This window comes from Cyphomyrmex costatus, unplaced genomic scaffold (assembly GCF_001594065.2).
Source record: "Cyphomyrmex costatus isolate MS0001 unplaced genomic scaffold, Ccosl1.0 scaffold222, whole genome shotgun sequence".
NCBI classification, from domain to species: domain Eukaryota; kingdom Metazoa; phylum Arthropoda; class Insecta; order Hymenoptera; family Formicidae; genus Cyphomyrmex; species Cyphomyrmex costatus.
The window spans coordinates 451631-467208 of NW_017276280.1; the positions used below are offsets into that span (position 1 = coordinate 451631).

Consider the following 15578-nt stretch of genomic DNA (forward strand, 5'->3'; position numbering starts at 1 on the left):
AGCTTCTCTTCAAGCTGCGTAGTATCTCTTCGTATAGCATTATTATCGAGAACCTCAACTCTTCCTTCTTTCTTCGTGATTGATTTACGTCACTAACACGCCAAGAAACGCCATTAAGATCTACGAGAGGCGCCTCGTCCTTTTCATATGTCTCCGTTCGTTTCTTTCTTTCATTCCCCTTTTTTTTTACTGTGTATAACTGCCACGCTGTTAAACGCCGCGCGAGATCGTTGCTTGATGCAAGTACATGGGTGTTCACTGTTTTTGGAACACCCGTCAGTCAGTTACTGATGCCATTAATTCAAGGAGATTAATACTACGCATTGTGTACCTGAGTAGTTTCCAGCTGATTTTGATTAATATCATCATTAATAAAGAATGCAATGTCTTAAGCATCCGTCGTTATAAATTAAACTCAAAATATCTCGTTCAATCACGTGTTTCCGTTATACAAATTGTATTTAATTTGAATTTTTTAAAATAATTTTTATAAATTACTACACAAATAATTACTCCCACTCAATGAGTTGTTAATATAATTAAAAATTTTTGTGTCAAATAATTTTAATTAAAAATATATTAAATTTTTATTTTTCATTTTATTTAATTTATTTTGTTATTATTATTTAGTTTATTATTTACTAAGTGTATATTAATGGATAAAATAACAAAATGTTACTTAATCCAAAAGATTGAGTTATTTTTTATATTTAACAATAAACAGCGCATAAAAATGTATATTTATTGATTCAAATTTTTCAAATCTATCATATTAATTATGTTAGAAGTTCTTATAAGCGTAAAAAACAATTGCTATGTATATTTTCCATTTCAAATAAAATTAAATAAATATTTAATCTCGAGAATAAAATATCAGATTTAAATTTTGTAAAGAAACCGCGCGCCCGCGGAAATGACTGTTATCAAGAAACATCATAATGCAAAATTATCATACACTTAACAGCATCTGGGACTCACTTGCGAAGGCAATCCCGCGCGTTAAAAATTTATACGTGTCGCACGGTAAACGACAGAGTGTATACACGAAGTATATTTCAACCATAGAAATCCCGCATTCGTCTTTGACGGTATCATTAATCCCAGGCGCAGCTTCTCCACATTGTGGAGAGATGCAACCCATCGTGAATTTACATTAACCATAAAATGCTGCATAATTTTAGTAGCAAAGGAATAATCAGACATTTCTATTCAAGATACATATGTAAAAGGGCATAATAATAGTAATCAAATTTTTTAAAAAATGTTTAAACCCCAAGGTTATTTTGACATTTTTGTTACTATAAAAGACATAACAATACAAGATTTTAAAATATGTGCTATTAATGGCAAAGTATCCAACATTCAGAGAAAAAAAAACAGCGGCTATAAAGGTAACAACTGTACATAATATTTTTTGTATATCAGTTTAGTCTCAACTATAAACAAATTAATTCTACATATAAAATTTGTACAGTTATAGTTGCTACCACGATGTTTACCCCTTCAGCATAACAAAATTAATAAATATAAGAATTTTACTGTTCAAAAATAATAAAATTTGAATAAATTAGATATCTATCAAATATCTACACTAAAAAAAATGATTAGATCAATTGAAATTCTGATTGAAAATAAACGAATCAAAATTTTCTGGTTGAATTTATAAGAATTTTAATTGAGATAATCTGAATTTTCTGATTCATCCATTTTTCCAAACAAACATTTTTCTCAGTATATTTAATAACATTTCAATAATAATAGTATCGCGCGTATCCGGCGAAAATGAGATATTTTTATATAAGAACTTGACACAATATCGTTTTGATCTCTCTCAACTTGAAAATTTACGAGACGTATCCAACAAGCATAAGTGTATCTAAAGGGATAACGTCTCTTCGTCGAAGGGTGGCGTGCAGCACGTTCGTCCAGATTTTCCGCGCGCGGAGCAAAGTCGCGGCAAAACATGAGGATCGCGTGACGGTCATAATCTACGATACCGCGAGACACCACCATGTACATATATCCTTAAAGCCTAAACGCGACGTGCACGCATACATCTTCTCGCGAGACCTAAACGACGACTTCCTCGTGAGATAAAACGTCGCGGTACGGGACTCATGCTCGGCGTTTCTCCTTTTGCCTCGCTCCTGCCTTCCTCTTGCTTAATATACATTGCCCCCATCGACTTCTTCGGCCCCTTCATCGTTATCGCGAAGTACAGTTGACACCGAATGAGCATTTACGTAAAACGTATACGAGCCGCGGATTAAACGTACACGTATACGTGCAAATACATACGCATGTACGTGAATCTCATTGACGAATTTAGAAATTTATCAAGGAGGGAACCATTAACGCGTGTCGCAAACGAAATTTTTTTCTAAAGTCAAGTACGAAAAGATAGAATATTTAAATTATTATCGACATTACATTGAAAAAGTATTATTTGATTGTATAATTCAATTCACTTTCTAAATCTGAATAAGTGGATAATCACTGACATCAGTCCTAAGTATGTCACTGATCAGTGAATGAAACGGGTAATCAGTGAATTAGCCATCCTTAGGAGGTTGAAATTGACACGCACATATCGCATATTTCAATTATATAATGCTTAAACTTTCTTTCTTTTTTAGTTTAATTTCACTGATTGCTCAGTGGCAGATACGCCACTGGATAAACAGTGATTATTTACTGACTTAGATTTAGAGAGCATAAAAAGTTTTATTTAAAATTATATGAATACAAAAAGAACAATATAATAAAATCTATACATATATTTTTTTTATATCTGTAGAAGTTTCTCAAATTAAAAAATATTTTTGCGATCAAAATTGGTTAGGCATTTCAGAAATATTTAAAAATTATATATAACATTTTGCATATAAAATATTTTGAAAAAGGGAGACTTTAAAAGGGAGGGAGGGGAGGGGGGTCATAGCTCCTATGGCCTCCCGGCGAATCCGCTGCTGGTGGTGCAACCGAATGCACCCAGCCGTGTCGCGATGTGTGCACGCTCGCGAAGCAAAGCCCCGCGAGCATGCAAATCCGTACACGCGTATCGGTATTAATATCGGGTGTAGGCAGGGTCGACAGCGGCAACAGCAGCAGCAACAGCGGCGGCAAAAGGAACAAAAGGACGGAAAGGATAATCAGACTGCGTGTACGTACGTACACGTGTGTTGTGTGCGCTTGACGTAGCGCGAGATGAACAAACGGATCTGACCGATGATGCCGGATCGTGATTGCCGGCGAGCTCTCTCGCAGCGATGATGTAGTCGCAGCGAGACGGATCCCCTCGCATCGCAATTTGTTTCGTTAAAACGTCCTGCATATGTGATCGCTCGCGGTACACTCGGGATACGTATATATATGTACTCGGGAGCTTCAATTTCCAACCCCGGATCCTCCCGATTAATAGGAATTAATGAGATTGTATTCCGACGTAGTAAGATGACATGATTTGGCGAGCTAACTAAAAGGTAATGATATTCTCTTTCTGTCTCTCTCTCTCTCTCTCTCTTCCATCCTTGTATTGCAATTCAAACCTTTTCATACTGCAATTTTTCTATAAGAACTTGCAATGTTGATTAACTAGAATAAGGATAAAACTTTATATTCAAAAATAATGCGGATACATTTTTATAAAAAAAATAAAACGACTTATAGCTCTGTGTATTTATTTTAATTAAAAAATTAAAAGATAAAAAACTATAAGCACTCATATTTTTTTACAATACGTATGAACATCTCAATAAACTTGATTGTAAGTGATTCACATAATGTTACATTCATTATTAAAGAAAGGAACTTAGGTTAAAAGCCTCATTTTTCTAATATCAATATGAGATAAGAATCAATCCACTTTTAATACGCAAACGTAAGTCTGAAAATATGCAAATACTCATTATCGTCTTCTATTAATCCTTACATCCTTTAAGGAAATTAGTCATTCAAATTATGAATATAGACAATGGGAGGCTCCTCTAAACGGAAACGGCTGACGTGCAAAAATCGCGGAGTCGTGGGTGGAGGAACAAAGGTTTTCTTAATTAATGAGGGCTCGCTCACTAATAACGACGCTATTATTACGATACCACGGTTCATTAACATTTATCGGTAACGCAGCTGTTGTCTCGTCCGGCCTACTCGATGGCTATCGTTTAATTGGGGTCAGCCGATTAACTTGCGTTTAGCTCGGAATATACATTGCCGGCAGAAAGAGGGTCACCCGCTTCATCATCGCCTCGATCATCGTCGATCATCGTCATCGCAATCATTAGTAGGTCGGCGATATGCCGCACCTCGCGACGCGATATTTAGAATACAATTGAACGTAGTTACTGAAAAAATTAACAACTAATGGAACCAACTTTTACCGTTAAATACCTTAAGGAATATTTAGCAAGGTTTCATTAGTGATTTTGCAGTTAATTAATGACGATTCGCTAACAATAAGAAAATTCTTAGTAAATCACGTCATACAGCAATTATTCGAATTTTACTTTCTAACGTATCGTAAAATGAGACTGAATAATTTTAACCAAAAGAAATTTTTATACAATGTTAAAATCAAATTATGTAATTTCAGTTATTCTTAATTATTCTTATTCTGAAAAAAATATTCTAAATTTTAAGAAATCATTTGTTTCAATAATGCTAATTAAATTACTTTGAAACTAAGAAATTCAACCACAGAAATTATAAGATGTAGATAATTTTTTAATCATATGTTTTAAATTAAAATAATAGACTTTGACATACTTGAAAGTTAAAAATAACAACATATTAAACTTAAAGAATTGGTTTAAAATTTATCCTGCAACGCTTAAAATAGTTTCACTCGGAAGGAGTGACATTTGAGGAAGAACAGGTTTTTTTCACGTGTCTCGCATCTGTTCGTGATATGCATTTTAATTGGTTCGAAATCGCGGCGGAGACACGCGCGATATCATTAAGTGGCAAATAGGTGCAGCGATGACGATGAATAGCAAAACGCGCCACGTTGGAGACCGTGAAATCGTGCTTAGTATTAGCGACAGAAACCGCTGGCGCGCGTTTACAAATTCAAATTACCGTAATGAATAGCGGTGCGATGACGGCTTCAGCGACGGATGAACGTAATGACAAATACACGCCGCGATAGTAATTCCCCGTGACGTTCCGCAGGAGGAATCCACCGCGCGACCGTAATAATCGATAATTGATCGAGAAGGCCGTTCCTCCTTGAAGGAAGCGTTTCCGCACAAGCCTTCCATCTGCGATACCAGCCAGCGACGATTATTCGTATCATCAGAAAGCAATTATGCAAATTCAGTGACTGACGAGCGATGGAAAATCACCGTGGAACAGAACTCGTCCCGAGATTAGAACGCGCTTTACGCGAATCGTGGAATAAATCGTTTCGATTATTTCGCACGGTCGACTTTCAAGGACACGGGATCGATCAGAAAATTGGATCTTTCGATCCTGATCCTGAGATACGCCATTAATAATCCTTTCCCTTCCCCTCTCGTCCTGTCGACCCGTACACCGCGAAAGTCCATTTCACTTTCGTATCGGTGGTGGAGAGAAGGTGAATCGGCTCGCGAATAATTCGCGAGAATCTGATGGCCGCGGCCGATTACGAGCGAGAGAGTGGTTGATTTACGCCAGTGTAATTAAACGAATTAGCCACACGGCCGGCCGGCGAAATAAGAGCGGCAACTCGCGAGAGAGCATCCCGAGAATGCTACTCGTTACCGAAGCGATTTCGCGGGGATAAACGGGCTCGTTTTAAAAGTCACGCACGCCGCGCCCGCGTGCGTGCGTGCGTGCGCAGCGAGATACGATCTGTTTTTCATTTCGCTCCAACGACCGCGAAAGTCAGGATCACGAAAACGCGCTCACCGTCGCGACGCTGAGAATTACTTAACCACGCGCCTCCATGGGAATTCCCGCGAGAGACAGAGAGACGGAAGGAACGGAGAGAGAGAGAGAGAGAGAGAGATGCGCGATCCCCGTCGGGATAATTCGGTTTTAGTAAGAGAATACGAGACTCCTTCATTTATGTGGTCCGTTGATTTGCCGCGCCGACGGGGTCTTATGCCTAAGGGCAATTACCGCCGGTTATTCTGCCGAGGGGAGAGACCGCGGCATCCATTATTTTTACCCCCGCGACGCGGCGCGGTGCGGTTGGCTCTCCCCGCGGATTCAATTCCGCGGAGTGCACGGGATGGAGGCGTAATGCCTGTTTTACTCGCGCGCCCCATTCGTCGGCCGTACACACCGAAGACAGGTAAGAGCAGGCTTTGTTTCGAAAGCAATCGGTCTTCCGCGGGATCTCCCACGACCGCGCCAGGCACACCGCCGCCGCCGACGATTCATGACAGAACAAATTACAGATCGGCAGAAAAAGACCATCGTCGGCTCGTTCGCGGCTACGTTTCTCCCTACAGGTACTTTACCCCTACGCGCGCGATACGAAGTCGTGAGTCGCAAATTAATGGCGGCCATAATTTCGGCCGATAGCCGGCCGATGATGATGTATCGTTGCTAAATGCAACAGCGGAGTCGCCGCGCCGCCGATTATTCACGGAATGTTAACCGCAATCTCTTAATCGCTACAAGGTCACTTCCTTCGCCGATGATCGTTTGAAATCATCATAAAAGAGGAGTCGTCGATCTCGTTGCTGAATTAGAAACATGACTTTTTAAATATTTTATTATAATACAATTATAGCAAGTATAAAAAGTATTCGCAGGGAAAAGAATAAAAAAAAACCTTATTTTTGAAAAGAATAAACATTAAAATTATTAATTTATTAATAACGAATATATAGAATAGATGTATATTTCTCAGTCAGATATATATTATTTTTCTAGTCTACTACTAAAATTTTAATAGATTTAACCAGAATTCTGAATCGTTCATTTTCCATGTTAATTCAATCAAATATGTTTCTCTGTGTACTAATTAAAACATCATATAGCTCGACTTTTTATGTCTTAAACAACAAATGTAAAAAAAATTCTAAAAGTTTACTGCGGCTGATAATTATTGATGTGATTGAAAGAAGCTAGGCACTTACGACAACCTTAAAATAATTCCGGTTTCAGTTTCACTTACTTAGTTACAGACCGTATATAGCAGCCAAAAAAGAAGCTCTTGACTCTCCATAACAACTACTTGCGATACTTGTTTACCCGAGTATTCCGACTGTTCCTCGAAGTTCCGGGAATCTAATTTACGGTCGTCGGGTTCGCGGCCGAAGTAAAAGTCTTTATACACGCGTGTGGGTCTCGGGAGAGAACTCGGGACGGGAACCGCATATTATAACGAGACAGAGAGCCCGGCGGTGAGCCGTCGTGATATTATGACTCGGATCGACGGAAATACGGCGTGTCTCGCAGGGCTGTTTTCGACTGACTTATTTCGACCCGTTAGCCTAATTTCTCATTCTCGCGCCAAGGACGACCAGAACGACTTCTGTTCGGTGCAGTCACACGCCGAGGGTAGACGCACGGTCGCGTCCACCGCGCGCGCGCGTATACCGGTTATTATCTTTTCGCATTTTTCGGTCGAGATTATTCTCAAAACGAATGGCCCTCTTAAGCCTCCAGACCGGATCATTAATCTGGGTTCGAGGAGATGGCCGGGGCGGGTACGCCGCGCGCGGAGAGGAGTGCACGAGAGCGTCTACAAAGACTTTAGTGCGCTCGTGTGTGCCATCTCCACAATCGTTCTTTCACGGGAGTGATTTAAATAAAGAGTAAAGGACACTTCAAGGCTGACGGCAATTCTGTTCAATTTATGCGCGCGGATCCAATATATAACCCTCCTTGCTTTTTTTCTATTTTACGGCGGCGAGCCCGTTGAGTAAGAACGAGATATAAGTTTACACATTAATCAAAAGTGGAAACTGCTTCTCAAGATGCTGTACCGGCTGATCCATAAACGCGAAATCAATTGAAACGTTAAAAAACGAATAGCTGACCTGACTATCGCACTCTCTTTCTGCCGTTAATTATTTAAAGAGAGAGACAGAGAGAGAAAGTTATTAAATTTATTATTATATATTGAAATAGTTTTATTACTTCATTGAAACCAGTTTTGCGCCTATCAACGACCGCAGCTAAAGAAACAGCTCCGAAAGAAAATTAGAAAAACTGAAGAAAAGCCTCGACGATATTATATATTGTACGCGAGTATCGATCGCCGAGAGGCTGTGAAAAATATACTTGTGATCAAGGGATCACCATCACCGTCAATCTGCTTTTGAGACGCTGCCATCGAGCAAACGACGTTTCTCGAGGGACAGTAATGAATTCTATTCTGGCGTCTGTTCATGCGTAAATCAATTCTGACAGGTTGAAAGAGTTTCCGCGTCCGCATCGACACCAGGAAGCGGAAACTCAAGATGTACCGGTGTCGGGGTCATTTATAGCAACGAATGTTCTCTGTGTACGAGACGCCGCTGCGCTGAGACGTTGCCGTTGCCAATGTCGGTAGGTAGTGGCCGGCTCTGATACATGCACGGCGGACCATCGTAGAGTACACAATCGGCTACGACCTCCCGGTACTCGCCGCCGCGTGCACGCAGCCTCCGAGAAAGCCACCTCTCAGATCTTGATTCACTGCCTGACATAACGTGCGGATTCTGACGATTCGCGATATTCGAACTCGTGCTATATTTTCGCATTATTCCGTTATTCGTGGTACAATAATGCCTCGCTCTCAATACTTTCTCTCTCACTCTCCTCCTCTCGTTCATCTCCAACAATATATTTGTATCGATACCAAGAGGTTTTTTTAAACGTGAAAATTAATTTGCGATTTTATGAAATGCGATTTATTCGCTAAGATGTCATGTAAAATCTGTTACTGTGATTACTATACTGAACAAAATGTACTAAATTTTAATAAATATTTGTTTAAATAGTACTAACTAGATATTTATTAAATATAAATATATATGTACAATATAATTTTTTTCATTTAATATAAATATTTATTTATTGTAAAAAATGTTAATTCTATTCAAGCAAATTTCTTACAATTCAGTATATTTTTTAAGTGTGTAACTGCACACACGTATAAAAATTTAATTAATATTACAAAGATATTATTATTTATTAGAAGAATGCTTCTTGGCATAAAGTTAAATAAAATAAGAATCTTGATGAACGCGCGATTAAAAAGTATAAAAGTATTATATAAAAGATTTAGTTTTTTTATCGAGATTGCGTATCATCAAAAGTAATAATATAAAAGGGATAAGAATCCATATCAATACAATAAACGGATTTTGTGGCAGTAAAGCAGCTTTTTTTCACGCAGTAAAAACAATAAATAATTCGTTAAAAGGATTTGATTCAATGAATTCGAATCTAATATCAAATTACAAACTTCACTCACGTGTTCGTCTACAGAATACGTCAGCTCCCCGTCGTCGTAGAGAACGAACCACCTCCTCTGCCATCTCTGTAACACAAAAATCATATTTATTTAGAAGAGATATGTTTAAGATTCACTATATTTAAATATAAATACAAAGAAAATGTTTGGTACACATTTTTTTTACAATTAATAATTAAATATTCAATATTTAGATTTTATAAAGCAACAATGAATAATATAATATTCGCGAATTTTTAAACTACATATTTATGATCAGTCACTATAATATAATAATACATATAATATATACATAATATTTATTATTTGCACTAATCACTATCAGTTAGTTGTGATGTTATTATTATATTTCAGCTTTAGTCTATCTCAAGTCTGTCCAACAGCAAGTGGTGTATAATTTTATATGTATAACTATAAAAGGGTACTTTGAATTTACACATAAAAATATTAAATATCAAAATTTCGCTTCGACCGTAATAATTTTTTTTATTTATCTAATAATATTAATTACATTATTATAAATTATTAGTAAATATAAATTATAATGTAGTTATTAATGATTACATTATTAATAATTATTTCCAATTACAATTAAATCTTATGGTGACAAAATATGTGTATGTAATTAACTTCTTTGATTACTTTGAATAATTATTACGCTTAAACTGCCGCAGTTAGTTTACAAAAAACAAGATCACCACACAGTGGGAAAAACATGAATAGAAATTTTCATGGAGCACTTCGCAATTTACGCAGAAAGACGCGTCCTTATGCGGGGAGAAAACAATTTCGCACGACTCAAGGTTGAACCTGTTCGATTCACCTTAAAGAATCTCTAAGGCCTCCCGCTACGTCAGCTGGACAATTAGCACGCGGCAGCCGTTAATTAGAAACAAAGTCGGTGCGGCGGAGAGGAAAAAGAAAGAAGCGTAGCCAACGAGCGCAGCAGCCGGCAGCGGTGAATCGTCACGATTTCTCTTTCGTTGCTATGAGCTGCGAGCAACAACGCCATGAAAAACTTATCTCGTGACTCCAAGTGCTTTTGGATACTCTTTTGTGTTTAAATTTACGGATTTGAGCTTATCTTGAAAACTTCATCTTTAAAAATTTCTCCTAAAAAGGTTTCTTCATTCTCGTAGAGTGTGCTAATAAACGTATACGACGTATCTTTCGCGCATTGTTTTCATGCAAATCTCTTACAGTTAATAAAAGCCCGCCGCTTTCACCGCGCATTACCCGACGGAAATACTCTTCGAGATTCGTTATGTACGTAGCTATACACAGCCGCGAATATGATGGGCGCACTTCGAAAGAATCGCGACGTTTATAGAGCGAGAACTTTACACGCTATACGATTGTATGCAAATGCACACAACGTGTAAAGTTTACGTCCAACCGCATGCACAGTTATGCGATACCGGCCATATCGATTAACCTCCTTGTCTACCATAGCGATGGGTACGATGTCCCGCAGGCAAACGCATTGACACAGAAAACATGAAACGTTGTTTCATAATCAGACTATGTAAGCAGAAATATATATGACGGAGTAGAGTATATAAAATCGCTTAACTTACGAGAAACGTGCAAAAATTAATTTAACGGACACCAATGTAAAATATACTTGAGATACACTTCTCCGGATGTTTTTCTCGATAAAAATAACTTCGAGCGTAATTAATGAGTTGCAATGTCCGGCAATAAATTTCTTTTAATAAAATTTCAGAAAAAAGATGTTCCTAAAATTATTTACTATCATGAAGAAAACTTTTCCTCGCGTATAAATGCTTTAAATTTTTAATGACGATGCTACTTTTTTTTTTTTTTTTTTCGAAAAATGCTAAATAAGTTAAGATCACCCAATTAACAAACTCATTGTACACCAGTGTTACTGAATTTCTAAATAGAGTCATTCATATGTGAACAAGATTTCAGAGAAGAAGGACGCAACTGTAACGGAAACACTGCTGTCATTGATACATGTGGGACGCGAAAGAGAATGTATTGAAAACGTGCCATTTCAGTAAAAGTGTGCATAAATACAAATCAAGATTTATATATAGTACCCGGTAGCAATTTCGTTACAGTACAATACAATCGCGTCCAAATTCTTCACAAAAGCTGCTTTTGTTTGTGAACGAACAAAATATTGTCGTAGTCACCATGCAGAATAGATGCATGAGTACCGTTGTAAAATCGCTGGACGAAGAGGGAAGAGCCAGATATCAGCCTACACGAGGCGGCGGTATCTTCATCTGGTAATTATTCACTAGGGGCCCCATGGACCAGCCGTACGTGGACTCCGGCACGTGCGTGGGAAGATCTCTCACGGAAGAAGAGGAAGGAAGAGCGAGAGGCACGAACAATGAGCGAGAGGATTGAGACAGTATGACGGAGAGAAAGCACGGAACTCTCTTAGCTAGTACATGTAATCTCTTTCTCCCACAGAGCGTGTGTTCTAAGAACCAATAAATTTTTTAAGACCAATTACGCGGGTATAGCCTCTCGATTTGGATTAATTACGATATCATCTACACGTTAATGAATCATGTTTTGCTCGTCTTGCTCGCGAGATTTTAAAACTGTTTATTACTGTTATTATATAATGACGTGTAATTAGATTTTTTCTACTTGAGCACAAAAATTACTTAATTATTAAACACTCAGATGCAAAAAAAAGTGGTACACAATAAATTTAGGAAAACTTAGAGGCTTCTTTCAGTTGCCTATAGGAAATCCAAACGCGACGTGAGTGTTCCGATTGTACGAGATTTAATCGGAAGTATGGAACGAGGGCCAATCAACTGCGGCTACAGAAGGTGTTTGCTTCGCTGGTCTGACAATACAGCAAAGTCAATTGTAACGAGAGGATTCAAATTTCAACAAACGTATTGATTGCTTTCCTTCATAATCCTTTAAGAGACACTGTCAACACCAATATTATCCTATCTTTCTTAGCATTCAATGAGTAACAAAGATAGACAATCGACACAACTGTCTTCTAAAAGGAAAAGAGTCATTACCAAGTTAGACATCAGAGTTACGATTAGGTCACGACGATCTTTAAACAAAGAATAATAAAAGAAAATTGAAGAGAAAGTAAGGAAATCAAACGCACTAAAACTCGTTTTTAGTGATTTTCTTAATTGAAACTCGAAATATAAAAAAATGAGGTATGTACTTTTTTAAAAAAATATAATTTTTAACAAATTCTATAATAAATCGTATAGGACAATTTGTATAAATTGATTGATTTCTTTATCAGCACATAATTTTGTAAGTACATAAAAAACCAATGTTCAGTACAAAGAAGAAATACATATATGTATATTAAAAACAATTATTTTAGTTACATTCGATTTATTTTTGAAACTACGCAATTATTTTCAGTTTAACAAAAGTATTTTATAGAATCTCCTAAATATCTCTAATAAATCTATGAAGTATTTCTAACGTGAAATGTATGTATGTGGGTATTCATATATCACAGTTAAAATGTTAACTTTAGTAAATGTATATTACAGCAGACTAAATATTTTACTGACAATGAGTTAACATTACGACTGTGGCATACACACAAACGAGCTCGCGTGCGCGGGTGTATAATAACAAAAGTATAATATATTTACATATTGCATATAATACTGAAAGTTTATTAATATTGTGTTATTTTCACAATAGAAACGACACAATCTGTTGGATAAGGATGGTGAAACGATATAATAAGATTCAGAAAAATTATTGGAAACGCATAGCAAAGAGCTATCCAAGTTACAAGAAACAAGCTATGGATGTTCTATTGCAGGATTTACTATCACAATATGATAAGATACGTAGCAAAAAGATTATCCCTCGCAATATAGTGACTGCGATTCTTTATTTAAACGCAGGTATATTAAATAAAAAAAAAGATATAATATTCGCCATGGAATGTTACGACAAATGCATTGACTTTTTGAAAGATGACAAAGTAACGTCCGAAGGCATTATACCAGCTATAAGCGTTAATAAAGAATACGGTCTAATATGTGCGCAACAAAAGTATTATAATAACGCTAAAGAATTTTTAAAGGAAGCAGAAACTTTGTACGCTACGTTTACAGAAGACGTTAAACTGAATCCTGTTGTGACACCCATTATCGGTATCAAAGAGATACAAGGAGATTGGTGTGCTAAAAATATTCTCAAGAAGCTTCACATATCGACTTTATATTCTTTAGCAAAGATCTGTCGTAACTTAATCGATAAACATAATCCTGCGTGTACTCGCAAAAATATACAGAGTAAGCAATTAATAATCTATGACGATTGGGCTATAATTGTCGCAAAAATATCTTTTTATTTCATAGAAGAAGAGGAATTTCCACAAGCTAGGTATCTTCTAGCTGTATCATCCTATATATTGAAGAAATACTTAAAAACCTTGAAAGCAAAAGGCACTATGGAAACGAGAGAGAGTATTTCTGCAGAATACGAACATTACGATAAAACAGTAGCGAATGTCGCTAAATATTGGGTACAGTACGGAATTACTCTTTTGTATACGTCCCAGATGAGATTGTCAATGACAAAAGACGAACGAAATAAACAAGATCAGGATTCAAAACTTATGATAGCTTTTAAAGAAATGTACGAAGATTTCCGAACTGAGACAATGGAGGATCCAAGATTTAGAGGCTTACTATCAGAATTAAAATCAATTTCAAATAAAATTACAGATAAATTTTTATTGGATTTTAACTCTGCCAAAGTAGTGTTCTGGAACGTATGGAAATCGGTGAAGAAGGTGAGGAAATATTACACTTTCGAAAATTATCCGTTAGATTACGCTTATAATGCCTTAAACTTCTCCGAAGCCTACAAACTCTTGACGTTGTTCAAATACCAAGACAACGGGATGAAAATACACGAACGGCACGTAGAAATGCTGGAGGAAGTAATTAACAGATTATGTATAAAAGATAAAAGAATATGTCCGCGAGATTACCAAATCGTTTGTAGGCAAATTTGGATGGACCTCGCAGAAGCATATTCGGCGATGGTGAACGTCATGGAAATGCGTGTGCTAACATCCAAGGAAAAAGGGATCTTACCAAAATTCGAGAATCTAGCGAAAAGTAGCATAAAGCATTATCAGTTATATTTGAATTCTTTAGAGATGAGCAAATCTCAAAACGGAATCGAATCCTTCTCTGACGATGTACTGACTAAAGCATTGGATGTTTATTGCAAAATAGGAGCATTATACTATAAGATCAATACGATAACTATCGATTTACATAAAAAGATGCATTATGTGATGAATAGCATCGACGCTTACACCTTCATCATTAATTACTCCAATGACCATCCTGAAAACCAGGAGTTGAAGAAATACAAGTGGCAAAAATTACCCATCGAATCGGTCACAAGATTGTCGAGTGAATTGGTAAAAATTGTAAGAAAACACAACACAAGGATAAATCGCTTATTATACTTTCTCTAATTCCTTTTAACGTATTTTTAATGCGACTACGAATGTTGTCTAAATTCAGCTATCATTGTACAGTTTTGACAAAAATAGCATTTAACGAAGTATAAAACGGCAATTTTTAAGATCCAATACAAAATTTGATTTATATATGGACATATATTTTGTTTTGTATATACATATATATAAAATATTATCATTTTTATATATAATTATATATAATTTAGATTATTTTATATAGTTATACATAACTATATGTAAAATATTTTTTCCCGGAATTATAACTCGTCATTTTTTTTTTAATCGTCCAATCATGCTATTTTTAATCCTTTTTACTTTATGTGACAATGTAAAATGATTATTACAATATTTGCGCCTCATATGTTAAAAATAAATACTTAAAAATATTATAAAATAAATTTTTTTATTTGTATAATATTTACATGTACTCATATTACGACAAGTGCTTGTTTCACAAACTTAATTTCCACTTCTTTTGTTAAACAGTAAATAATTAAGGTTTATCCATTATTAGCAAAACAATATCAAATAAAATTTGTCGAATAAGTTAATCGAAATTTAATAGAAGTTATTATGATTAATTAATAAGCAGTAACAGTCCAAATAATTATATGTATAATGGATCTATTAAATATTGTTATATCACGTGATCGTAGATAATATATTATCAAAAAAGTAATTACAATAGTA

General features: G+C 36.2%; 1 protein-coding gene across 1 annotated transcript in view; it reads right to left on the reverse strand.

The window, feature by feature from the left end:
* Positions 1–15578, reverse strand: part of osp (myosin phosphatase Rho interacting protein outspread) — a 226003-nt gene that overhangs the window by 81607 nt on the left and 128818 nt on the right. Inside the window, exon 3 of the mRNA XM_018539787.1 lies at positions 9398–9463. Within this exon, the coding sequence (XP_018395289.1) occupies positions 9398–9463 (66 nt within the window). The remainder of the gene's footprint in view (positions 1–9397; positions 9464–15578) is intronic.